This window comes from Nomascus leucogenys, chromosome 1a, assembly GCF_006542625.1.
Source record: "Nomascus leucogenys isolate Asia chromosome 1a, Asia_NLE_v1, whole genome shotgun sequence".
NCBI lineage: Eukaryota > Metazoa > Chordata > Mammalia > Primates > Hylobatidae > Nomascus > Nomascus leucogenys.
Window position 1 is genome coordinate 22600174 of NC_044381.1, and position 27988 is coordinate 22628161.

General features: G+C 41.1%; 1 protein-coding gene and 1 long non-coding RNA gene across 4 annotated transcripts in view; one reads left to right on the plus strand and one right to left on the minus strand.

The window, feature by feature from the left end:
* Positions 1-27810, minus strand: CDKN2A (cyclin dependent kinase inhibitor 2A). Of its 3 annotated transcripts, none has more exons than XM_012500776.2 (3): positions 6906-7336; positions 3156-3462; positions 1-491 (listed from the first exon to the last, which is right to left on the minus strand). In XM_012500776.2, the coding sequence occupies exons 1-3, from the start codon at positions 7029-7031 to the stop codon at positions 478-480; spliced, it is 447 nt and encodes a 148-aa protein (XP_012356230.1). In that variant the 5' UTR covers positions 7032-7336; the 3' UTR covers positions 1-477. The 3 variants fall into 3 exon arrangements, with proteins under 3 accessions (XP_012356230.1, XP_030677636.1, XP_030677608.1); XM_030821776.1 differs by lacking the exon at positions 6906-7336 and adding an exon at positions 27307-27810 and having other exon boundaries at positions 242-491; XM_030821748.1 differs by lacking the exon at positions 6906-7336 and adding an exon at positions 26630-26822 and having other exon boundaries at positions 242-491.
* The window catches only part of LOC105738490, a 126843-nt gene continuing 126131 nt past the window's right edge, over positions 27277-27988 (plus strand). The window contains exon 1 of the long non-coding RNA XR_004032142.1: positions 27277-27647. This is a non-coding gene — a long non-coding RNA (uncharacterized LOC105738490). The remainder of the gene's footprint in view (positions 27648-27988) is intronic.

The window sequence follows — 27988 nt, forward strand, 5'->3', positions numbered from 1 at the left end:
TGAGTGAATGAATGAAAATTATTTTATTTTTATTTGAGCTTTGGTTCTGCCATTTGCTACCAGTGTGACTCAAGAGAAGCCAGTAACCCCCCAGAGCTTCCCTAGTTCACAACATGCCTGTCATGAAGTCGACAGCTTCCGGAGGCTGCGAGGCTAGCAAGAAGTGCCCACATAAATGTGCGCTTAGGGCGTGAGGGCTCACTCCCGAAAACTCCAACACAATGAAAACGCAGAAGCGGTGTTTTTCTTTTTTACATTTTTATAAGAATATATAAAAAATGATATAAATGGAAATTTACGGTAGTGAGGGAAGGCATGTATCTACGTTAAAAGGCAGGGCATTTTTAAAAGCTCTGTTTTCTAAATTAAAACTACGAAAGCGGGGTGGGTTGTGGTGGGGGCAGTTGAGGCCCTGTAGGACCTTCGGTGACTGATGATCTAAGTTTCCGGAGGTGTCTCAGAGCCTCTGTGGTTCTTTCAATCGGGGATGTCTGCAGAGGGCAGAAAGAAAACAGGCGTTAGAAACCAGAGGTCAAAGATGTGTGGCGCATCCCGCCCTCCTCTCTTGCCGTCCCTACCGGCATTGAAGTACTTATGGACAAGATTCTCGCAATGGCTTCACGTGCATGTACCCGCCGCCACCGCTCTCCCACACCTCCCTGGTCTAGCAGCTACTCCACTGCCCGCCTGGCTGTTCCAGGCGCGCCGACCGCTCAAGCGCTCCAGGTCCACCCGGCCGAGGGCAGGGAAAGCGCGACCGCGTGGCCCGCAGGGTTGCAAGAAGAAAACGAGTGTTATGAGTCTCAGTGGTTGCTTACAATGCCAGGCGCGAAGGCGTGAAGATGTGGCCCTTCCCTTCCCGCATCCCCAGGCATCTTTGGCACCTGGTGTGGAATGCGCCAGCCAGCTTGCGATAACCAAAGGGCGCCTCCGGCTCTGGCGCTCCTCGGCGGAATCCCGTAGCTTCCCTATGCATGCCTGCTTCTACAAACCCACAAATGGTTTCCGATCATTTCTGAAACAAAATGGATGCTCATTTATTCATATGATCTGGCTTCTGCCTTCCTCTCTAATCTCGTTGCGTACGGGCTCCAGCTCGCCATTCGGTTCTCCTGAAGCAGCATTTACACTTGAGAGTCTCAAGATTATTTTATTCCTGAGGCAGCAGTTGCACTTGAGAGTCTCTTTTTACGTTTATTCCTGAGGCAGCATTTGCACTTGAGTTTCTTCCTCTTGTAGCTTTCATTAGATTCTCCGACCACTCTTTATCTTCTCCTCCTATTCACACTTCATATTTACCCATTGCATTGGTTTTATAAACTCGCTCTCTGAAAATAGATTGTTATCTTCCTTAACGTCTGTTTCCCAGGTCGGGCACGATAGCTTGGGACTGTAATCCCAGTACTTTAGGAGGAGGAGAGGGGATGATCGCTTGAGCCCAGATAACATGGTGAGACCTTCGTTTCTATTAAACAAACAAACCCAGGCATCGTGGCGTGCACCTGTGGTTCCAGCTAGTTGGGAGGCTCAGGTGGGAGAACCCCTTGAGCCAGAGAGGTTGAGGCTGCAGTGAGCTGTGATCGCGTCACTGCACTCCAGGTTGGGCAACAGATTGGCCCTGTCTCCAAATGTAAATCCCATGAGGGCAAGACTCTAGTTTGGTCTCATTCACCTTGGCGTGCCCACCACCTAGAACAGGGCTGATCACGCAGTAGACTCTAACCATATAATTAATTGTGCTTGAAGAGGGGGTGTTGGGGAGTAAGAGAAGGAAGGGAGGAAGGAAGAAATCAAAGACTTGTGTGCTTGGATTAAATATGTTAGGTTTGGTTAAGAGTCGTTCAGTTTATTCATTTGCTTGTGGCCCAATTCAATAGTTTTACTCCCTCTCCCACTTGGCTCCTCTGGCTTTTTGCTCAGCCCTGGAACCGCGCTGTAATTGGCAGCTCCTTCTAAATCGGAACCCGGATGCTAGGTGTAACTGGAGCCTAAGTCTCCTTCTTCACCGGGACCTGGATGCTAGCTGTAACTGGAGGGAATTGGGGGGGAGGAGGGGCCGAGTAAAGAAGAACTTCGCGTCTTTAACTTCGAAGGTGATTTTGCATTCTGTATTTACAGCATCTCCAAGCAGAGGGCTTAGAGCTAACTCTCCACCCTGTCCTCCCCGGCTCCCCTATGGTCCAAGGAGCCCAGTGCCCCCGTTCTGGGCCAAAATAAGATGGATTTCATAATCTTCAAGGTCATGTTTTACCTTAAATATTCGTGTTAATTCCCGTGTATTGCTTCATATATCTATTTTGTTTTTTAAAAAAGTGTTCCTCTCCCAGAAACAATTGAGTAATGTTGGCACTTTCAGCAGACAGCTGTGGGGGTAGGGAACCGGGGCCATGGAATGGGGGCGGAGGGAGGATGTTTTGAGATCACAAAAAGGAAAGGCAAGGGCAAGGAGGACCATAATTCTACCTTCATCGCTCAGCGATCTCTTGCACAAGTTTAAGAGGGAAAGGAGAGGGCCTCTGTCTGCCATAGAGTGCTGCAAACTCCGGTGCACAGACTGCCAGGGTCAGCGAAGTCTTGGTCCGGATGTCCTCAGAACCCCCCGGGGCAGCTCTGGAAAACTCTACCGCATAAAGCGGAGGGTCAGATTAGTTGAGGAGGGTCAGATTATTTGAGTTGTGCAGAAGAGCCGAGATCGAGAGATCTCCAGATGATGCCACGCACAGTTGGGTTTGGAAATCCTGAGGTTGGTCCAGCCAGCTTGGTATGCAGATGAGGAAACAGACCTGGTAAGTGGATGCAACTGGCCCTAGTTTGGAGGAAGAGGGGGCACTAGACCTCTAGCCTCTTGAGTCTTCATTGCTCCGCAGTCTAGGCCATGAACTAGCAGAGGGTAGGTGTTTGGGTGGTGGTATGCTTTGGGAAGTATAATGTACAGAATGGGCTTTCACGTGCGCAAGTCCATTTCGGGGTTATTTCCCATTTGCGGCCCTGGCAGGGCAGAGAGATAGGGAGACTCAGGCCGTCCCACTGATTGGCGCGTGAGCTGAGGCAAGACCGGAGACTGGTCTCCCGGGCTGAACTTTCTGTGCTGGAAAATGAATGCTCTGAGCTTTGGAAGCCCTCAGGGTACAAATTCTCAGATCATCAGTCCTCACCTGAGGGACCTTCTGCGGCATCTCTGCGGGCATGGTTACTGCCTCTGGTGCCCCCCGCAGCCGCGCGCAGGTACCGTGAGACATCGCGATGGCCCCGCTCCTCAGCCAGATCCACGGGCAGACGGCCCCAGGCATCGCGCACGTCCAGCCGCGCCCCGGCCCGGTGCAGCACCGCCAGCGTGTCCAGGAAGCCCTCCCGGGCAGCGTCGTGCACGGGTCGGGTGAGAGTGGCGGGGTCGGCGCAGTTGGGCTCTGCGCCGTGGAGCAGCAGCAGCTCCGCCACACGGGCGCAGCCCATCATCATGACCTGCCAGAGAGAGCAGAGTGGTCAGAGCCAGGGTAGGGGCCGGCATGACGGAAAGGAAGCTTGTGTGAAGCCCCCTCACCGCCAAAGAGACCCCCACACGAGCCCCAGGTGTCTAATTACCCCTACATTTGCTTCCAGTTTCCAATTTCCTTCTCGAGTTCTCTATCCATTCTTCAGTACACAATGAATTCCATTATATCCTCCGAACTTCTGCGGAGCTGTCGTCACAGGCAGAGAGCACTGTGAGGCACGGGCAAAATAGCAAAGGGGCAGGGATAAACTGACTTTTACTCCAGGCTAACTTCCTGTATTTCCCCTGAGATACAACTACTGAAATTTCTTCCTGAAATTATGTTAGGCCTGGAGATTTTTTGTTGTTGTTGTTCACTGCTGTATATCCAAGCGCAGAATGTCGTAATTGTTTTAAGAGAAAACTTGTTTGTTTGTTAAAACAAATTCTCACAAAACTTTTAAGTTACCCTTAGCTTCTGGGAATGTTGAACTTCAATTTCTTTTTCATTATATTAGTTTTAAAATTATATATTGGCATAGTACAGTTGTATATATTTATGTGGTACAATGTGAAGTTATGATCTTTGAACACAATGGGGAATTATTAAGTCAAGCTAAGTAACCTATCCATCACCTCAAATATTTGACATTTTTGTCAAATGAGAGCATTTGGGATTTACTATTTAGCTATATTCATCATGCTGTGAAACACATCTCAAAAAAAAAACAAACTTATTCCTCCCATCTTAACTGAGGCTTTGTATCTTGATTACCATCTCCCCATTCCTCCCACCCCCCAGCTCCAGTAACCACCATTCTACTCTTTACTGCTAAGAATGTAATTGTTTTATATTTCACAGATAAGTGAGAACATGTGATATTTGTCTTTCTGTGTTTGGCTTATTTCATTTAGCATAATGCTCTCCAATTCCAAAACTTCAATTTCTTCAAGTGTAAAATAAGAAGGCTAGTCTAATTGGCCCTAAAATTCCTTCCTGTGGTAGGCTGAATAATGCCCCCCAATGTCTATGTCCTAATCCTCAAAAACTGTTAATATATTAACTTATGTGGCAAAAGAGGCTTTGCAGATGTGATTTAATTAATGGTCTTGAGGGAGATTATCCAGAATTTTCAAGGTGGGCCCAACATAACCCCAAGTGTTTTTATTAGAGGGTCACAGTCAGAGAGAAGATATAAGAATGGAAGCACAGGCCACAGAGAAAATACAGGGACTATGAGCCAAGGAATTTGATGGTCACTAGGAGCTGGAAAAGACAAGGAAACAGATTGCCCCTTAGGGTTTCCAAAAGGAATGAAACCCTATGGACCCATTTTTGACTTCTGATCTCTAGAACGGTAAAATAATAATTTTGTGTTTGTTTTAGCTAACACACTTGTGATAATTTGTAACAGCAGCAGTAGGAAACTAAAACACTTTCCAAGTTTATGATTTAAGAGTTCATTAAACAAGAGATGGTCACCTCTTTGGTTCCTAAATCATCTTGGAAACAAAGCCATTTCCAGAGAGGAATTTTAAAATACTGTCTGCAGTCATAGCAACCTGAAAATTTGAGTGTTGCATGGTGGAAGTAGACAATTTATTTTAGGATAACTGTTATTTGTTATATTAGTTTGAGGATGGTGGTGTTAAAGAGGAGTTACTTATTTTTAGGTACATTTCATACTAAACACAAATTGCATAATTTGCCTAAATCAAGGAATTATACTAAATTATATATGGTTATTAAATCCTGTCCTGGGAAAGTGAAACTGACTCAGTTTTCAAAGAGACAAAGAGAAAATATAAGCAAACCAAATTGCAGCTACAAAAAGAAAGACAAAATGTTGCAGTATATTTATTGTTTTGTGTATTCAATGAAGTCCTTCGTCTTGGTCATAAAACTAGCCTTAAAGGTTTTTCTTATATTTCATAGTATGAAAAATCTAAAAAGTAACCCATGTGTAAATATTTAAATCATGATAGAAATCCAAAGCAAAAAGAAAATGAATCAATTGAATTAAACTATGTAGGATGCTTAAACCCATTTGATAATATATTAATACGAATTTAGTACTTAAAAATGTTATATAAATAAGTGTTCCTATATTAAACACCAATGTAGTTAGGATTCTAAGCCAACCTCATTTCCCCTTTTCTACATGTTCTTCTCCCTTCTCCATTAAAAATTGTCAAAACTATCCACTTTTCCTTTTCCTTTCTGTTTTTAAACAAATAAGGTCCTTCCTAAGATATTGTAGGACTACAAAGCCAAACTCCCGGGTCCAAGCTGTTGGCAAAATTTTAGAGATGCTAAGTTACCCATGAATTAATTACTTTTAAATCCTCCCCTAACTCCCTCACAAAACAGGAGTAGGGAGAGGAGAAACACCACTGTTCAAAAATGAGGAATTGAAAACTCCATCACAAATAAACTATATCAAGTAAGCTAAAGATAGCAAAGGAGCAAAAATTTTAGCAGATATTCCCAAAATGGTAACTACATATTACTTCTGGCACGATCACATGAATGTGGCTCATTATTTCCTAAGTTCCTACAGCAAACATATATTTATTTGCCCTACTCAGTTAAAAATAAACATAATATGTAGTTGCTTCTGAATAATTTCTCTCTCTCTCTCTCTTTCTCTCTTTCTTTCTTTCGACAAAGTCTCACTCTGTCACCCAGGCTGGAGTGAAGTGGCTCCCTCTCGCTGTTCACTGCAATCTCAGCCTCCCGGGTTCAAGCGAGTCTCCTGCCTCAACCTCCCGAGTAGCTGGGATTACAAGCGCCTGCCAGCACCCCCGGCTACTTTTTGTATTTTTAGTAGAGGCGAGGTTTCACCTGTTAGCCAGGCTGGTCTCGAACTCACGACCTCAGGTGATTCCCCCCGCCTTGATCTCCCAAAGTGAAGGGATTACAAGGCGTGAGGCGCTGCGCCCGGCCGCTTCTGAATAATTTCGATCAAAATTTATATTCGCTATTTATTCCAACATACACCACAGATTTCCACTGATAATCCCTCCTAGTAAGAAAGATAAGCTCCATCCAGGTATCTGTGAATTGGGGGCTAAGTAGTCCCAGCGCATCTTACATTTCTTTAAGACTCCCTTTTTATCTCAAACGTTCGTAAATTTTGTATCTGATAAAGAGCATACTTCCATCTAATACAAATATGTTTCCCACTTCAGATCTTCGCAGCATTCGAGAGATCTGCACGCGCGTGGCTCCTCATTCTTCTTCCTTGGCTTCCCAAGCCCCCAGGGCGTCGCCAGGAGGAGGTCTGTGATTACAAACCCCTTCTGAAAACTCCCCAGGAAGCCTCCCCTTTTTCCAGAGAATCGAAGCGCTACCTGATTCCGATTCCCCTGCAAACTTCGTCCTCCAGAGTCGCCCGCCATCCCCTGCTCCCGCTGCAGACCCTCTACCCACCTGGATCGGCCTCCGACCGTAACTATTCGGTGCGTTAGGCAGCGCCCCCGCCTCGAGCAGCGCCCGCACCTCCTCTACCCGACCCCGGGCCGCGGCCGTGGCCAGCCAGTCAGCCGAAGGCTCCATGCTGCTCCCCGCCGCTCCCTCCCTGTTCTCCCCCTCTCGGCAGCTGCCGAGCGCACGCGGTCCGCCCCACCCTCTGGTGACCAGCCAGCCCCTCCTCTTTCTTCCTCCGGTGCTGGCGGAAGAGCCCCCTCCGACCCTGTCCCTCAACTCCTCTGGAGGGACCGCGGTATCTTTCCAGGCAGGGGGCGCCGTGAGCGAGTGCTCGGAGGAGGTGCTATTAACTCCGAGCACTTAGCGAATGTGGCACCCCTGAAGTCGCCCCAGGGTGGGTCTCCCCCGGGGGCACCAGCCGGAAGCAGCCCTCGCCAGAGCCAGCGTTGGCAAGGAAGGAGGGCTGGGCTCCTCCCCACCTGCCCCCCACACCGCGCTCCGGCCTCCCTGCTCCCAGCCGCGCTCTCCCGCCTGCCAGCAAAGGCGTGTTTCAGTGAGTTCACTCTGTTAAAAAGAAATCCTCCCCCCAGCCCCGTTTCCTTCCTCCGCGATACAACCTTCCTAACTGCCAAATTGAATCGGGGTGTTTGGTGTCATAGGGAAAGTATGGCTTCTTCTTTTAATCATAAGAAAAAGCAAAACTATTCTTTCCTAGTTGTGAGAGCCCCACCGAGAATCGAAATCACCTGTACGACTAGAAAGCGTCCCCCTACCCCCTTAACCCTTGATTTTCGAGAGCGCGGGGTTCACTAAGTCAGAAACGCTAGTTCAAAGGATTCCTTTTGGAGAGTCGGCCTGCTCTCTCCTTCCCCGCCCCCTTCCCCTCCTGCGTGTAAAACGGCTGTCTGGGGCAAGGGTTTTTCAGACGTGTACATTGCCTGGTATAAGAGCAGACTCTGAAAAGATGAGGTTTATTTAATACGGACGGGGGAGAATTCTGCCTGTAGGCAGATAGGAAAATGGGGAGGGAGTCATTGGAAGGACGGACTCCATTCTCAAAGTCATAATTCCTAGACCAGAAAAAGTGCTCAGTGTTCTAGAAGCAGAATTGCACAGTGATCCAAAGACCAGCTTTACACACTGTCCTGTCTCCTTCACACTTCTCACATTTCTCTTTCCTACTGAAAATACCTGGCATTTTTCTTAATTATAAAGGGGGAAGAGAATATGAGTGCCCCCTGCTTTATAGGGGTTGTTGTGACTTCAAATGATGTATTAATACATATAAGCCTTAAGAACAGTGCCACACATCCTAAGCTAATACCTGTTAGCTCTTGAATTATCCGCTTTGAGGATTGGCTTGCAATCTTGTTTTGAGGCATAGAAAGAAAATGCTTTGGAGCAGGACGCGGTGGCTCACACCTGTAATCCCAGCACTTTGGGAAGCCGAGGCGGGCAGATTACCTGAGGTCAGGAGTTCGAGGCCAGCTTGGCCAAAATGGTGACACCCCGTCTCTACTAAAAATACAAAAATTAGCTGGCCATGGTGGCGCACGTGTGTAATTCCAGCTACTCAGGAGGCTAAGGCAGGAGAATCACTTGAACCCGGGAGGCAGAGGTTGCAGTAAGCCGAGATCGCGCCACCGCCCTCCAGCCTGGGTGACAGAATGAGACTCCGACTCAAAAAAAACAAAAAAAAACAAAAATGCTTTGGATAGAATTATCACTATTACATAAAAAGAAAGTCCGGACGCGGTGGCTCACGTCTATAATCCCAGCGTTCTGGGAGGCCGAGACAGGCGGATCACCTGAGGCCAGGAGTTCGAGACAAGCCTGATCAACATGGTGAAACCCTGTCTCTACTAAAAAATACAAAATTAGCTGGGCTTGGTGGCGCATGCCTGTAATCCCAGCTACTCGGGAGGCTGATGTAGGAGAATCGCTTGAACCCAGGAGGAGGCGGAGGTTGCAGTGAGCCGAGATCGCGCCATTGCACTCCAGCCTGGGAGACAAGAGCGAAACTCGGTCTCAAGAAAAAAAGAAAGACCAAGAAGACCCTACTCCCTGAAAAGATTATGGGCCCCCTCCACCACCCTCATTTACAAAGAAAAGTTAAACACCACTAAAGAGTATAACAAGTGCAAGGAGGTAAAAGTTCTAATTTTTCCTGTGACTACTACTTTTTAAGCTTTTCAAAATCCACCCGCCTCGGCCTCCCAAAGTGCTGGGATTACAGGCGTGAGCCACCGCACCCGGCCTGTATTATGTTTTAAAAAATGGATTGCTCAGATTTTCCTGATGCCTTAAGCACATGCTTAACCTGCCTACTGGATAATCCGGCTCTGTTTAAACGTTATTTTTCAATCCCTGGTTGACTTAAACCTTGTAGACCCAGTATATCTTGTACTTTTAGTGTCTGCTTGATTTTAAAACATGTAGTTTTTAAAATGAAGCCAATGAAAACAATTTGGGATGTCAAGTATGTTATTAAAATCTACAATGCTTTACTGTACCATTTCTATTTTCCTCGGGGTACCTCTCAATTAGCTGTGTAGCAATGATATGGAAAATTCAAACTATCGATAAATAAAATTCTTTTAGTTTAGTTTAAGGTATTTTATGATGGAGGAGGAAGAAAGAGTGGTTGCCAGGATGGGAGGGAGGGAACACATTTCCATCACTAATACAATGGTTCTTTTCATTTGTTTGTTTGTTTGTTTTGTGTTTTTTTGAGATGGAGTTTCGCTCTGTTGCCCAGGCTGGAGTGAAATGGCACCGCAGGATCTCGGTTCACGGCAACTTCCACCTCCCGGGTTCGAGCAATTCTCCTACCTCAGCCTACCGAGTAGCTGGGATTACAGGCGCATGCTGCCATACCCAGCTAATTTTTGTATTATTAGTAGAGACGAGGTTTCACTATGTTGGCTAGGCTGGTCTCGAACTCCTGACTTCAGGTGATCTACCCACCTCAGCCTCCCAAAGTGCTGGGATTACAGGCATGAGCCATCGTACCTGGCCTACAGTGGTTCTTAATGGGGGTGGGAGAGTGGGAAGAGTAGGCTCCTTCAAGAGTCTGTTGAAACACCTTCTCAAAAAAGAAAGTATGTAATGATTTTTTTAAAAAAGATGTGTTCACTTGCACATGTATTTCTAGATAAAACTTCAGGGAATTCAGGGATTTCTCTGAAACTCTACCATGGATTCCTACATCAAGAACTCTTTCAGCTCTTGTGAAAAATATATATAGCTATTGGTGAAGAAGATGGGAGATGCAACCATATAAAAACAACATTTGGATGCATTATAAACAGGTATAAAAGTCGACTGCTTTGGAAATACCAGGAACAAGTTTTAGATATGTATATCTCATATCTTGCAGTAGAGCTCTGGAAGGATTATGGCATCCTTGGGTGGGGCCATTTTGCTCTAGAAATTGAAGTCCATTATCTATTATAAATCTTATGTAGTGGAGGGGGGAGGGATAGCATTAGGAGATATACCTAATGCTAAATGACAAGTTAATGGGTGCAGCACACCAACATGGCACATGTATACATATGTAACAAACCTGCATGTTGTGCACATGTACTCTAAAACTTAAAGTATAATAATAATAAAATTTAAAAAAAGTCTTATGTAAATAGTTAATAATAGTGGGAAAACATTCCTAGTTTTTCTGTTAAAGAGCCCACCATGCTCTCAGTTTACTCATACATATCGACCTGAGGTGCAAAACCCTAGAAGAATGAAAATATAAAGTCCTGGATCTTGGTGCTCCTTTTGCCAGCCTCAGATTTCCTATGTACAAAATGGGATTATAATATATTTCATGTGGCCATAAAATATGATAATGTATGTCCAGAAGCTTTTAATGTAAAAATTTACTACATTTACTAGAATTTACTAAAGTTTGTTGGTTATTGTTATTATTATTCTCACACTTACTTTTCCTCTTTCCTGAGAATGCCATTCTTTGTTTAGATTTGCACTGCCTTGGCAGTTTTGAAAATTCTACACTGTGAAATTTAAACCTGTCTTAATTCTGATCAGTCTTATCACAAAAAAAGACTACCACCTGTTCATTCATTCAACAAGCCCAGAAACTAAGGGCAGACATAGGGTGGGGGTAGAGGGGAGTAGGTCAAACATATCTCTAGAGTCAGACTGCCAGGGTTCAAACCTCAACTGTTCCACTTATTGGTTCTTTAACTTTTATCAAAGTTACTCAACATGTCTGGGCCTCTGTTTTCTCATTTGCATGATTAGGATAATAATTGTACTTGCCTCAAACAGTTGTTTAGGGATTAAATGAGGCATGTAATGCTCTTAGAAGACCAAAATAAAGCACAGAATGATACAAGAAAATGAAAAGGGGACCAAACTGATTCTCATTTGTCTCTAGCAGGCAAAGGCTTCCGGATGCTGAGAGCTGATCCCAGTCTTGAAGAATGATGTGAGAGTTTAAAGATGGAAAAGAAGGAGAAAGATATACTAGGCAGAGGTAAGAGGATGTGCAAAGGCATAGAAGTTTAGGAAAACTGAAAGTAATTCATTTAGACTTATTCCTGAAAAACAGCCTGTGAAGGACGACCCAGAGAGTCAAAAGAAAAACTAGGATAATGGGATGGCAAGGAAGTGGGGACACTGTGTTGACTACTCTTTCATAGCTTGGTTGTGATAGTTCAAGGCCCTATGCCATGAAGTGAGGCAGATGGAAGGTGGAAGAGACCTGAGCACACACATACCTAGAAGGGCAAGTGCCAAGTGAAGAGAAGGGAAAGTTAGAAGAGAATAAAAGAAAAGTTAAGTACACAGGCAAGATAGGATATTTTTGAGGACCCGAGGTCCCTCAAAAGTAATGAAGAAATAGAACTCAAAGTACAGCAGTGGTTATAGATTTTGTCACAAGAGATACATAGATTTGGGAGGGAGAAAAGGTCAGAACATAGATTTGGGAGGGAGAAAAGGTCAGAAAAGGAAGTTGAGGCACTTCCTTCTATGAATGAGGAGGTTAGCTTGTTTGCAGAGTGAAAATAAGATGGTGGGTTCGGAAGTTTGAGAATCATGAAGGTTTAGAATACCTCTTATGAGTAGAGAGGATGGGTTGAGTAAGACTCAGACAGAGAAGCCTTTTGTTTTGTTCTTTAAAATCAGACTGGAGAACCCAGCTGAGGGTGGAGATCATGACACAGTAGGGACACCTGATTACTTTCTTTAAACTAAAGAAAGCCCTGCAGTGGTGCTACTATTTCAGCAACCCTATAAATCAAAGACTAGTCATACTAGATGTGAATATTAATTCAACATATTACCAGAAAGAGACAGAAAGATACTTGAGAAGGTAGTGTTCCAGAGTTGGGTTCTGGTTCTGACGCGGCATTGTAGGATTGGCAAGGTACGATATGCACATATTTCGTGGGATAAGCAAGATGATTTTGTTAGGAAAATAAAGGGAGTTGAGGCAATAGCTCTACACTGAGATCAAGTGACAGTTCTCGTGTATCTAATGAACTAATTTTTGACTGCGAAATCTTTTGAGATTATTTCTAGATTCACTGTCCATAATTTTCAAAATGGGCTCTCTCTTGTTCTATTCTTTACGCTTGAGGTGAGATAATACACACATATTTCTTTACCAGTTTCAATATTAACATTATTATTAAAGATAATTGTTTTAAATATAGCTTGGTGTTAAAAACAAAATATATATAGAATATCTCTGGGGAGATACAGGAAAAGCTGTTACCTGTGAGGTAAGGAAATGAAGAACTGGGATGGGCATGTGACTTACTTTTCACATTCCATGATTTGTATTGTTTGAATTTTGTACTATGTACATGGCCTTTCTAACGAATTAAATAAACATAATAAAACTAGTAGACAAATAAGAGTTACTTTTATTTGAATCATCATTCATAACTGTATTTGAAAAAGAGTAACTGAGTACCTAATATATGTCAGGCACTCTGCTTAAAGTTGTCAATATTAATTAAGAAAGAAGGTTTCTTAGTCAAGAGCATGTATTGGTAACAACCATCAATATATTTGCTTCTCTGCCAGGAGCGGTGGCTCACGCCTGTGATCCCAGAACTTTGGGAGGCCGAGGCGGGCAGATCACAAGGTCAGGAGATCGAGACCATCCTAGCTAACACGGTGAAACCCCATCTCTACTAAAGATACAAAAAATTAGCCAGGCGAGGTGGCGGACGCATGTAGTCCCAGCTACTCCGGAGGCTGAGGAAGGAGAATGGCGTGAACCCAGGAGGCGGAGCTTGCAGTAAGCCGAGATCGCGCCACTGCACTCCAGCCTGGGCAACAGAGCGAGACTCTGTCTCAAAATATATATATATATATATATTTATTTTATACATATATAATATACATATATAATATATTATATATATTTTATACATAATATATTATATATATTTTATACATATATAATATTATATATATTTTATACATATATAATATATTATATATATTTTATACATATATAATATATTATATATATTCTATACATATATAATATATTATATATAGCATATACATATATAATATATAATATATTTTATACATATATAATATATTATATATCATACATATATAATATATATATCATACATATATAATATATTATATATTTTATACATATATATTATATATTTTATACATATATAATATATTATATATTTTATACATATATAATATATTATATATTTTATACATATATAATATATTATATATATTTTACACATATATAAAAGATATATAAATATATTTATATATTTGCTTCTCTGGAGGAGGAAGGTGGTCTTGAACTGGGATGAGCTCTCGAGTGGCGCCTACAGTAATCATTTGAGGAGGGAAGACTGGGGTGATGCATTCTGATAAATGACACCTCACACTTGTGTTAGTTACCAGGAGAAAAAAGATTTCAGAGTCTGGAGAAGATCCCATAATTAAAGAGAATTCCTTAGGAAGTAGCTTATGAGAGCGAGATATATGCCCTGTAATGGAGCTCCCAGGTACAGCTGTGTTAAGCCTTCATAAATGAGTTCTAGAATAGGATGTTGGGTGCAATAGATAATTATTTGAAGGCAAAGGCAATGGAGGAATAATTCCATGCATCCCTTTAATTTAGAAAAGCAATAATGTAAGGAAATTAGAGTCCCTGTCCTAGCTCTACAACCTACTTTGTTACCCTGAAAAAATGACTTTTTTTTTTTTTTTTTTTACTAGCTTCAATGTCTTGATCTACAAAATGGGTATAATCACAAACATGTAAAAACAGATTGTGGTTTAGCCCCGAAGTGCCAAAGTGCTCCTGAAGCTGCCCCGGATAAAAATTCTGAAATCAAGGTCCAATGTGGGTGGTAAGAGCATTTTAAATGGGAAAGAAGCACTTTCTTAGGTAAATAATTGCAAGGTATTTAATTGTTTATGTTCCACAAGGAAAAAAGATAGCTTCAGCATGAAAGGGAGACCTCTGAGAAAGTATAGCAGACCTCCAAACAGATTTGCTAGGAAAAAACAATGTGTCCCTGGGAGTAGACCTCTAGAAGTTTCAAGATAGAGGATGTTTCTTTCTCCCTTTTACTATTCTCTATTTAATTAAATTCAATATAGCACAATGATTTAGTATTTGCTATAAGGAAGGTACTCTTTTAGAAACTCTATGCTACCTTCGCTCATTCAGAATTACTGTAAAATTTATCTTCTACTCAAACTGGATCTTAGTAAGGAGTACAAAATGCAAAATTCTTTGATGTGTTGTAGATTTAATGCATAATTATAGTTAAGTCACAATTTTCAACCTTAGTTTCCAAAATGTTAACTGGGTATAGAATTAGCAGTACCTATTATCATCTTCCCAAGAATATTTTGAAGGAAACTTAAAAGTATATTACTTATTATATAGCAGGTGTCTTTTCTAAATTATGTGCAAAACAAATGTGATTTTAAATCTATGTGAGAAACTTACTATTAAAATATCTCTTCGGTGTACTCTTGTGAAATGAGGACTCTTTGCAGCTCATGAAAACAATTATTCCTTAACTTTTTTGTAAATATTTTTTATGTTGATAAATTACTTGTGGCGAATTACTTATATCTATTTGTAGCTATTTGATCAGCTGAGAACACTAAAAGATTAGCACAGTATGTATGTATGTACATACTATATGCACATATTTGGTATATATGTTTATTATGTACAGCACAGATATTGAGAATTGGCCTCATCCTGAGGAACAAAACAAATAATAAACATAATTAGAGGAGATAGGCAGAAAGAAATAGAGATAATAAAAAATTCATTAAAAGTTGCCAAGAAAATAATGGCTATCATTTTTTCAACCCCAACTATGTGACAAGCATTGAGCAGTTTTATATGTGTAATTTATAATTCCACAGCTGTCCCATGGGATAGAGAGTATTATTTTTTCTTCATAATGCAGACAAAAAAAAGGGTCAGAGTGCCTTTTTTTATTTATTGAGTAATAAGGAAAAGAAGATAAAGTTCAAACTTAAGGTTCTCCGTTCTGTTTGAGAGGTCCTCACTCTCCCTACTACAATACCTGTTTTCCTAATGATAATTTATCCAGTACATTGTGGACAACTCATCAATGCTTCCCTTTCTTTGAGGACTCTGCTCTAGAGCAAGTTGCAAAACCCGGCCAAGATTACTGACTCTCCATTTTCAGAAACTACTGTGCTTCTATGATTATTCTTCAGTAGTAATACCTAGTGATAGAAATTTGGAACTCAAAGACACACAAAGTCCCCTGAAAGTCACTTAATTCAGTCCCCTCATTTTTGAATGATTTGCTTTCCTGATTAAAGCTCACATATGTAAAAATAATTAAGGAATTAGCTGCACATAGAAAATGAAAAACTACCCCACACAAAGCAATAATTATTAACATTTTGAAATACTTCTTCCTTTTTCTTTGCTTAATCTTTACATTGTGAATATTATGCAATTTTGAAATGAGCTTTTTCTAACTTATTACAGCATTTTCCAAACTTCTCCAAAAACCCTTCATAAATGCCACTTTTAACAGCTGTAACACATCCCACTGGAAAAATAGTTATAATTTACTTAATGATGTCCCTGTTGTCAGATTTTTAAGGTGTTTCTAATTGCTACTAAAAATAGTATTGCAGTTTTTCAAAGGGTAGAAGGCTCTTGAATATATTGCAAAACTGCTTTTTTAAAAGCCACCATTTTGATTTATAGATAACAAAATGGAGGAGTGGTACATATTGAGGAACTATGTAGCTATGGTTACTCAGCTAATAAATGTTTGCTGTAGCTGTTGAACTCAGTTCCTCTCTCCATTCTCCATTCTTTCTATGGCCACAGCTACTTAATTGGACTTAATGTGGGTGGTGGGAAATGCCAACCATATCCTTAATCATAATTTTGGAAATGACACATATGCAAGTGGGACAAGCCTAGTCTTTAAACTCAGATAGAACTGACCTCTCATTTACCAGCTCTGTGGGCTTGAATAAGTTATGTAAACTTTCTGAGCCTTTATTTCCTCACCTCACAAAGTGGGGAAAATAAAATTTACCCCATAAGGTTACTGTGAGGAATAAAGAATGTCAGATATATAAAAATCCGGGTGCACAGTAGGCTCTCAATAAATGGTGCTTTTTTTTGAGAATATATATGACATTTATTATCAAGTTATTCATTTAGGTCATCAAAATAAATGTCCTTTTGAGAAATTTTTCATTAATTCCTGTACATTCTAGTAGGTATCTGTGGTTTCAACAAGCAAATTCTCTTCTAAAAGGTATGATGCTACCTCTGAATTCTAACCCTCTGAAAAAACAGCTTCTTTGTAACAAAGTTTCCCATGTTATGACAGAAAAATTTCCAAAAAAAAAACCCTCATTAAACCATAAGAAGTGACACTCACTGTCTTCAGTGTTTCCTCTGCATTCATTGCTACCCACCGCCACTGCTTGGAGTGCATTTCAAGTGGAAGGTACAATGGAGAAACTACAGTTAAAACTGAGGAATTGCAAAATTTACTTTCTCTAAACTACTTTTCCTAACCTCCCTTTTTTCGTTCTTGATAGGACAGATATTCCCCTCTCAAACATGCTGTCCTTTTTAATTGCTAACACAAGCATATATAATATCTCATTTCTGCTTATGCTGCTGATGTATGTATGTGCTGTTAGAGTTCTGAGATAATGTTGAAAGTCACAGATAAATAATAATGCATTCGGTTTTCACTCCTGGGAGTGGAGGTTTAATATTCATGTTTCACTGATAGGTTTAACAATGGTTTAGGATACTCTAATTTCAGGCGGACCATCTACAAGGAAGCTTTTCTTATCAAATGGAGAATGGTTGTTCCCCTTTTGCCCCTCTAAAAAACTATCCTTTAAAAATAGCTTGCTTTCTTGGGACTCTATAGTCTTACTGTTATGTTCAATTTTCTGTGTCCTTTCCTGAACTTAGGAGAGTTCTGAAGCCAATCTCCCCTCTGATATTAAAGATTGCACGAAAATTTTCTTGTGTTAGACCATTCTTCCCCAAATCACATTCTTCACCTGATATGTGATTCAACTCCACTCAAGGGAATCAACTTCTTGATGAAATGTAATCAACTTTGATTAAATAAGTAAATGCTTCCTATTCATGTTTTAGCACTTTTCACATACAGATTTAACATTTCCACTCATGTTTTCCTTTGAGTCTCTGGGTTGAGGGTAGAGTTTTATCTTTTGTGTTGTTACGGTTAAGATGATAACTTCCATAATTAATTTTTCAAAAAGGCAATGATAACAGAATATACTGTATGTTTGCTCCCTACTGATTTAAAACCCCCAAGTCAATTTAGCCTTAAGAAAGCATACTATTTAGTGTATTTTGTGTTATTCTTTGATATCCTACTTCTAAATAACTTCTTCACATTTGCATAAAAATAACTGAAGTTCACCCTCCAAGGTAGGCATTTTGAATGTCTTAAGGATGACAGTAATGTTTCTGCCTATCGTTCCTTTCATCACACAGACACACACACACATAATTTTTTATACTAAAGAATTTTTAGAAAATTGTTTTGGTCAAAACTGTTGATTCAGATATTCAGACTGTGACAACCATTCTGAAGGAATTAAAAATCCAGTTATCTTCAGTGATTCCTTTGGAAATTATTATTCTGGGTTATTAGATAGATAGACTAATAACTTTTTTCCAGTTTTCTAAAGCTACCTTGATTTCCTGCCTTAGAAAACAGGGGTTCACAAACACTGCATAATATCTCTTTAATGATTATGAATACTAGAAGAGCTTAGAGGCATACCCTAAAGGCCACCATATAGAGCTTCTGTACAGATGTGAATTTAAAAGTATGCAAATTTACACTGATTTTACCTAACACCTTGGAACATACCAGGAGTCTGAATACATAAATATATTTTTATTATGATATGTATATTTTTTAAGTGGACTTTAGAAATTTCTAGCTACACTGAAAAATTATAATGAAGTAGGTATTTACTGTAAAAAACTAATGTGCTTTCTTAAGGGCATAGTTTAATTAGGCACCATAATAACTGACAAACATACGCTGTTTAAAAGTTTACAGTGAATCTTCACACGTACTATTTTATCTACCTCTTATTACGGGACTACCATAGGGTCTCAGGTCTACAGATGAGAACATGAAAGCACTGAGAGTTTCTCATACTTCATTCTGGTACCATGACAGCTAATAAGTAAAAGAAATAGAATCTGCTCACAGGTCATGTGAATGCTAAAGAAAGTAATCTTTCAACTGCATGCTTCAAGTGGTTCCTGTGCTGGTGAATAGATATCCCACTTATTGCTTTTAAATTAAGGTAGGAATAAGTAATTTATATGTATAGGCATATGAGGATTTTTCATTGGTTTTATTTTGGTCAAACAATAAATTTTTGAAAGATGTTAACCTCCTTTCAACCAATAAATATTTACTGTGACTTATATGGCTGATGCTTGAGTATAGTAGAGGCCCAAAGGGGTTAAGTTACTTTCAAAATAATAATTAACTAAAAGAGATGGAACTGAAACCATATACATATTTATAGCACTCCATGGGCAACCAAGTTCAACTGTACATGAATTACTAGTCAATGACTTTTGGCAGGCCATGCCACCTATCTGAGCCTTAGTCTCCAGATCTACGAAATGAAAAAATGAAACATCGAAAACATAAGGATATTGTGATAATTAAATTAGATAATGGAAGTTGAAGTGTTCTATTATTGTTAAGCTCCTCCTAATTGTTTTTGAAGAAAACGATAACTTTACCATGTGATTTAGGAAGTTTCAATAAGCTTCTTTTAAAAATTAAATGTTAAATACAATATATTCAACTTCAACTATTCAGCATGTAAATCGCATGGAGTAAAATCCAAAGTGTCCGATGTTGGACATTTAACAATTAGATTTTCAGTTGGGGGAGTCATTGTTCTCTAGATAGCTGCTGTTTCTTTAAATTGGGTGAGAGAGTTATACAATTGCTGAGTCAGATGATCTGGCAGCCTGAAAGAGAATGAGAGCAAGAAAATGGTGGCACTCGAGAAAAGAAAGCAAAACAAGCTTTTTCCTAATACATCAGCAAAGTCACTGGTGTAATATTAAACAAATTGTAGCTTAAAAGCAGAAAAATGATCATTTGAAAGGCATGATATTTTAGTTTTTCTTATAATTGTTACTTTTTAGCTTATATTTTTCATCTATATTTCCCCCCTCATCACTGTGCTTTTACAGAGACATAAAGACCCATCATTTTGTCCATAAATGCTTTATTCTGTTATGGCTACATTTTCATGCAATCTTACCCTGATCTTAGATAAGCACAAGTTAAACCTGTGAAACACTTGTGCTTTGATTTTTCTTTCTTACATAATTTTAGGTTGTCATGTTTATTACGAGCCTGGTCTGGATCATAAAATGAAAGAAACCCCTTACTACAACACACACACATACACACACACACACACACACACACACACACAGACACACACAGAGAGAAAGAGACAGAGAGAGATCCATTCATCCTGCACAAACAGAAGTAAGTGTATATAGTGTTTTAAAAAGACAATGTATCTTACATAGCCTATGTGGAAATTTTCTGTAAGGTTCTGTAAGCTTTAAAACACAAATATATCTTGTTATATTTTTTTCTCTCAAACTATGTTCTGATTGTAAAAATGTGGTATCTAAAAGACATTCTTTTCCAATTCAGACAAAGGGTCACATAATAATAAAGGGTCTCCTTCATTTGGTGAAATAACTCCTCCACTGATTACTCAGACTCCCCTCCCTGGGATCCAGTAAACTGACTCTAAACTTAAAATCTTACCTAAAATCCTGGACTTCAGTTCAAAGATAAATAAGCAGAAATAAGGTTTAAAAAGTAAAATTGGCCATATTTGTCAAATTATGTCCCAATGGGCCACTTGTAATAGTATCTCCTTCAAGTGTTTATTTAAAATGCAGATTTCTGGGACCCACAGCAAATCTGAATCAAATTTTCGGAACGTGAACCCCAGAAATATGTATTTTTAAAGGCAGCCCAGGTAATAATGTTGTTGTTAACCTTTGCCGTACTTTTAAAAGTTCTAGTTACTCACATAATTCAATTAACAAAGCAAAGGCTTTTTTATTTACGTTACCTCGATTGTATGATTTTATTAGTTTTAATTTGCTTAAGAGATTACATGTCTTTGTTCATGTAATTCTGAACCTCTATAAAACCTTTCTCTCTTAAAAAAATCCTACTGCCTTCACAACCATTTAAATAATTTATGATATTTTATTTTGAAGGGGAAAGAGAAAACTGAGAAATAGTTGAAGAATTAAAAACTCCTTTGTGATAACATGTTTATATTTTCATGAATAAAGCCAATATGTCATAAAAATTAAAAATCAACATACTATTTTTTGAAAGGCCCTCTGATGCTTTGGGAATTTCAATCCTGTAGTTGATGGCTTTCACTTTTTTTTCCTTTTATTACTTCTTTTTGATTGTATAGTTCTGCCGAAATGCAACCATCATTCCAGGGCTCGTGAATTAAATGAATGCACTGAGAGACACTGACAAGCACTGAGAATTTCTTCAACCACCCTTTTTAAAAAAACAAATGCTAACTGTACATAAAGATGAGAACAATAGACATTGGGGACTACTAGATGGAGGAGAAAGGGAATGAGCAAGGGCTGAAATACTACCTACTGTGGGTACTGTGCTCACTACTTGAGTGACAGATTCAGTCGTACTCGAAACCTCAGCATGGTGCAATATACCTTTGTAATTAACCTGCACATGTGCCCCCTCCTCCTAAAATAAAAGTTGAAAAAAAAATCTACGAGGCACTATATTTTTAAAAATACAACTATGTACAAGGCACTGTGCTATATCTGGAACTACAAATATTAGTTAAACAGTTCAAGACTCAGTGGGTTCAGAGACTCTAAGTATTTGCCATTCCTTTTAGATGGAAACGTTCGTTGGTCCACCAAGCCCTATCTTTCTGCCCTTTGGAAATTCTCCCTCACTTTCTTCATAATGCCGTCCTTGACTATTTCTCCTCTAGCAATACTATTGGTTTTGTATGTGATTTAAAATCATTCCTGTAATTTCTTCTGTTTAGATGGCTTCGTACATGAGATTCACATTCAACAAATAGAAAAAAAAGGCTATTGACATTTGGTAGCTTCGACAATTGTAAACACATGTGGGTTTGCTGAATCCCATTAAAATAGCATGAATTAGGATATGGTGAATCTGTTGAGGTCCCAAGTTGGTGGGTTTTTCTAGGAAGAGTCAGACCCTTTAAAAGGACCTTTTATCATCTACCAGACAAATCCTTCATTTATTCATTCCCAAGGTTTTCTCCATCGGTTGGCTTACTGTCATGGAAATTGATCTTGTTTTAATAGCTACTGACTTATTAAATTCTAATCAATGATTTCATTTGAAAAGAAAATTTTCAAACATGGGGAAAGCTGCAATATAAGAAGAAAACAGTGGAGAGACATCATCACTGGAAAAATACTACGGGCCACTCTCTATACCATCCTGCACCCCCAGATGGAGAAACTGAGGGAAGCCGTGGCCTTTCAACACTCTTGGGTCTCCATCTGGCTTGGAAGGGAACGAAATGGCTGTCAAGAGTCTCAGAAGCGCACTTTCCTCGTGGTTCCTCCGAGTAACCCTGATTCACTTCTCATCTACCCATCCCCTCCAAAACAAGGCCTAGCCAGTGTTTCAAGCTGGAGAGGTGACCCAGAGTTGCCTTCTGTCATGTCCTGCCTTTCGTTCCGAGTCCACTAACCCCACTCAGACTCTGCCTGCTCCCACCCCCACCGCGGCCAGTGAAATCCCAATCGTCTTCCACGTGGAACCCCAGGTCCGCAGTTACGATAACGGATCACATCGCTCCTGCGGAAAGTGCGCGCGGTGGAGTGATAATTGGACCAAGCGTCTAAATTGTTGATGGAGGACCTCGTTCCAGCTGCCAGTTAAGCCTCTGGGATCCGCAGCGTCTCTAGGAATTGAGAGAGTGGGGAAGTTAGGATTGAGGAGGAGGATGGTGGGGGCTGAGGAGTGGAGGAGCAGCGTGCATCTCATCTCTTGTCGTCCAGGGCCCTTGCACCCCCAGCGTGGCTCCGGAGGCGGCGAGACCTGCCTGAAATTGATTGGAGGGGACTAGGGTGTGCTTGTGGGGTGGGGTAGCGGGGGCGGAGAGAAGGGATCTCAAGAAGGGTGCCAAGCGCTGTGACCAGAGGCCTAACACGAGGAACCTTGGAAACAGGTATAGCTACGGATTTATGGGTTTTAAAATGGAACGTCTTGGTGAATGGACATAGCGTGCATTACACAGTCTGAAGTCACAGCCCTCGCAGGTTTTCCCAGACCTTAAAGCCACGTTCTCGTGTATGACACTTAAACAACTCAGTTTCCTTGTCTTTCCTCCCTCCCTACCCACCTAAGGCTAGAGAAGCTCTTAGTTCATCCACTGCGTAGGATTGTTACCGTGTCAAAGGCTTTGGAAATGTATATTTTACTGGTGATGGTCATAGCACTTTGGAAAACTCAAAAGTGAAACGAAGAAAATAAGTATCACCAACCTTTTCCCCAACCCCTCTCATCCTGAGGAAACCATTATAACTAATTTGGTAAAGAGAGAGAAAGAAAGAGAGAGAGAGAGAAAAAAACTTCACTGTTTTGAATCTTGCTTTAAAAAAACCTGACTTTATAATGCAATCATTTAACAGTCTATGAAATATTCTTCAGATACCTGATGATCCAGAATGTAACTGTACCATAATTTAACACTTTATTGCTAGAATTTTATTCAGTCTTTGATTTCTTGCTACTACTTATCCATGTGTATTAATCTTTGTCAGAACCTTTCTTTCCTTAGGATGATGCCTGAATATAAAATAGCTGAATGAAAGTGAATGGGTTCATTTTAAAATACAAAATTGTTTTTCTTGATGGTGAGGTGTTTAAGAGGTGGATTAATCTCATTGGGCAACAAATAGAGAAGATATTAGTAGTTAGGGATATGAGAATCAGAACTCAGATAATTTGTCTTAAAAATTCATATTCAATGTAATAATTTTATATTTAGAAAATGAAACTGTACCCATTGTTTATATAACTTAAACTGCCGAAATAAAGCACCACAAAAACTTTTTATCAGGTTGGTTTTTTTATCAGGCTTGGCTTTGCAGCAGATGGAGGGGCTAGGGCAAGCTTGTCCAACCTGTGGGCCCGAGGGTCACATGCAGCCCAGGATGGTTTTGAATGCCGCCCAACACAAATTCATACATTTTCTTAAAGTATCATGAGTTTTTTTTTTTTTTAAGCTCATCAGCTATTGTTAGTGTTAATGTATTTAATGTGTGTACCAAGACAATTCTTCTTCTTCCTATGTGGCCCAGGGAAGGTAAAAGATTGAACACCCCTGGCCTACAGTGTTCTACTATGAAGTTTCAGTTTTAGTTCGGCCTAGAATGTTTTAGTACAGAAGGCAAGTGAGATTTTCTCTGTTTCTCCAAAGACTTTTGAAAAAGTGTAAAAGCACTGGGCCCACTGTTGATGTTGAACCTTGCTGTAAAAAAGTATTTTTGATACCATTTGTATCACTTTACTAATAGGAGCTGTTCATATGTTGGGAAAATGGTTTAGCTTAACTCTATCATGGTAGTTGATAGTGATGAACTAACATGGAATAATAATCTGTAAACCATCGTAGACGGTAATAGGCTATATTGTTGCTACCTTAGTTAGGATCATAATGGACTTCCTAAAATTCAAGAGTACTAAAAGAAGTAAAATGAATATTAACTCTTGATTTCTGAAAGGGCTATGGTTCACTTGGAACACAATACAAACTGTGAATCATGTACACATTGGCAATAATGGTTTATGCTAAATGCACAGTGCTTACCTTGAGAGGACTCTATGCTATTAAAGAAAAAAATAATCTGAGCCTTCTGAAGTAGCTATAAACAAATGAATATTTAACTTCATAATAAAAATATGACTATTTTGTAAATGCACCAAGGTAGAAGTAACAAATCAACTGAGGCAATTTATCAGGTTTCTGTGGTTAAGAAACTGGTAACGTGGAATTTTAGTATACATATTTCCAATCATCTAAAAATAAAAAGTCATAATAAACATATTTGCAGAAACTTAAAAAAAGTTAAAATAACATCTTATTTGCAATGATATTAAATAATTCATACAAGTAATTTTTAGCACGTGTGCCTCTCAAGGAATTGTATGAACCCTAACATAATTAGTATCCATGTATATTGCCAAATCAATATAACCATGGGCATAAAATATATTAATGTGAAATATATAATTACATATCATTATAATTAACACTGCTAGATTTTATATTATGTGTATCATTTTACATATGAAATTGGAAAATCGCATATATTTCAAGACAAACATTCTATCCAAGCTGTGTGTTGTATCTTCAGAAACTTCCTGAAGATTGGACTTTTCACATACGTCCTGAAAATTGATTTATACCTAAACAACAAAAAATGATCTATTTCAATGAACCTATCATTTAAATATTTTTGCATTTCATGCATATACATTAACATACTATAAAATATTTTCTCTAACTTAAAATCACCACAATGTTATGTTTTATAGGCCTAAACTAAAAAATACATAATTATGGCATTTATATACATTGACATGTTCTACTTTGTTACTATAGATTTTCAGAGGCAACTTAATAATTTAAACAAAATGATTTTATATAGAATAATATTAACTAGAGTAATAAATATTTTTATATAGACAATAATATTAAGAACTATATTCATAGAGTTACGGATCACAGTGGCTAAACTTTTGCTGATACGGATAAACCACTGTTAAAAACAACAACACCCAGGGTCTTGTCAATGTTTCAAAATGAATTAAAATCAAATCCAGCAACAGGCCCTGAAATCCTTTATAAGCTCCTTGACTAAATTAAAAAAAATTAACTTGCATAATATGAGAAGTAAAAAATAAAATGTGCATTTAACCTATAGATTATAAATTTTTGCTAATAGAAATTGAGACACTAAATTAAACACTGATAGTTTTAACAGGTTTATATTTCCATGTCAAAGAGACAATTAACATTGCAGTAAAAAAATAATTACCCCTCCGCTGGCCTTTCCTTTCTGAAGCTATATATTCCTGGCGAAGCACACCACAAGGACGGTCATAAAAGTGAAGCCTCATTAAATTACTTTTACACTTATTATACAAGTTTTAATTAGCATTGTACATATTTTAACTGTATATATATTCTTTCAGTTTTCCTGGTTATAGGAAATTACACTGGTTGTGTCAACATTTGTCAATGTGAGGACAAAACTACCTCGGATTATGTTTTTCAAGAAGTAGGCCTCATTTTTAAACTGTGCTAACTGTCGTCTGAGATGACTAAAATACTATCAGTTGGGATTTCTCAGGAACAGTTCTACAGTTCTGTCGTTTGCTAAACATACGAGCATTGTCCCGAGCAGTTTCAATCACTCAGACCGCCGGACCTCTACCTCTAACTCACAAAGAAAGCCCATTTCCCTGTTGGCTGCAAAACTCCCCCAAGAAGCAAGTGCTTGCTCCTCGCAGCAGTAACTGATCCTACGATCCTTGTTAGCATTTCAGGAAGTCGCTGCCTGCGTGCCCCTTCTCTCGCAGGTCCTCCACTCTCCTGGAAGGTGGGAGAGGGTGACCTCGCCGGGAGGCTGGGGAGAAAAAAGCCCGCCTCCAGAAAATTTAGATGGTTAGCAACAATTCTCCCCAAGGAGAAAGAAAGTGTGCTTGAAATACACCTTTCCTACTGTGTGTGTGTGTTGTGTGTGTGTGTGTGTGTGTGTGTGTGTCTTAGTCGTTCCCACCCAGGATATTCGGGAGTCACTGACTTCTGAGGTGGGTTTAGAAGCTCTGTTGGCCTCAGCTTCCCACGATTGAGGGGCTGTGTGAAGGCAGGTCCAGGTTCAATGGTATTGCGAGAACCACATGTCTAAGTCGTTGTAACCCGAATGGGGAAGCCTCCACCGCCGGTTATCTCCTCCTCCTCCTAGTCTGCGCTAGAGACGAATTATCGGTTTACGAAATCACACCAAACAAAACAAGTGCCGAATGCGCCCCGGACTTTTCGAGGGCCTTTCCTACCTGGTCTTCTAGGAAGCGGCTGCTGCCCTAGACGCTGGCTCCTCAGTAGCATCAGCACGAGGGCCACAGCGGCGGGCGCCCCTGGCGCTGCCCACTCCCCCGCGAGCCGCGGGATGTGAACCACGAAAACCCTCACTCGTGGCGGGCCGCACGCGCGCCGAATCCGGAGGGTCACCAAGAACCTGCGCACCATGTTCTCGCCGCCTCCACTGCCGAGCTCGGCAGCCGCTGCGCCGCCCTTTGGCACCAGAGGTGAGCAGCGCCGCTCCTGCCCCCCTAACTGCAGACTGGGACCCACGCACCGCCCCCTGCCCATCTCCGCCCCGCAGGCGCGCACCCGCCTTCCCTGAGCGCGCTCGCCCCCCACCTTCACCCTCACCCCCACCCCCACTCCCACCCGGACCTCCAAGATCTCGGAACGGCTCTGAGCCCTGCGCACGCGGGAAGGGCTGCCGGAGGCGCCCGTAGGGAGGCGCGCGCGCGGGCGGCTCAGGGCCCGCGTTCCTCTCCCTCCCGCCTACCGCCACTTTCCCGCCCTGTGTGCGCCCCCACCCCCACCACCATCTTCCCACCCTCAGCGCCGGCGCCCCGCGGTGACGGCCCAGGGGCCGGACGCCTGGAACGCAACTCCAGGCAGCTCGCCCCCTAGCTACATCCGTCACCTGACACGGCCCTACCAGGAACAGCCGCGCTCCCGAGGATTCTGGTGCTGCTCGCGTCCCCGCTCCCCTATTCCCCTTATTTTATTCCTGGCTCCCCTCGTCGAAAGTCTTCCATTCTTCAAACTAGATTATTTAAAAATGAAAAAGGAAGAAAGGAAAGCGAGGTCATCTCATTGCTCTGTCCGCCAATCAGGAGGCTGAATGTCAGTTTTGAACTAAAAGCCGCTCCGCTCCTCTTCTAGATTTGGAAAACAAGCGAAATTAAACGAAACCGCTGCACGCCTCTAACGCGACATCTGGACACGGCGTGGCGCTGGCGCTGCCGGAGCTGCGGGCCCGGCCTGGCACCGGACTAGGTAGGTGGAGTCGCACCCTGGGGTCCCAGCTGGGTCCGGGCGCCCCTTCCCCTCCCAGCTCCCCGCGTCGCCGAGAGCGCCTGGCTGGGACAAGAACCGAGTCCTTTGTGTCTAGCCCATTTTTATTTTCGGTTTTAACCTTCACGACAGCCGCGGAGCATCTGAGCGCTTCTTCCTCTTTCCTCTTCCCCCCCGCGCTCCCCTCCCCCGCGGGCCGCTCCCCTCCTGTCGCCGCGTCCTCGCGTAGAATGGTTGTCTTGGCGACCGTTGGCCGCAGCCGCCTCCACGCTCTGCCCCGCGCCCAGACACCCCGACACCCCTTGATCCCGCCGCCTGACTCC

Bases quoted from the DNA above. Each gene is read 5' to 3' on its own strand.
- CDKN2A (XM_012500776.2), bottom strand. From the start codon at position 7,031: ATGGAGCCTTCGGCTGACTGGCTGGCCACGGCCGCGGCCCGGGGTCGG. The intron at 3,463-6,905 runs GTGGGTAGAGGG...TCTCTCTGGCAG, and splicing joins ACGGTCGGAGGCCGATCCAG to GTCATGATGATGGGCTGCGC.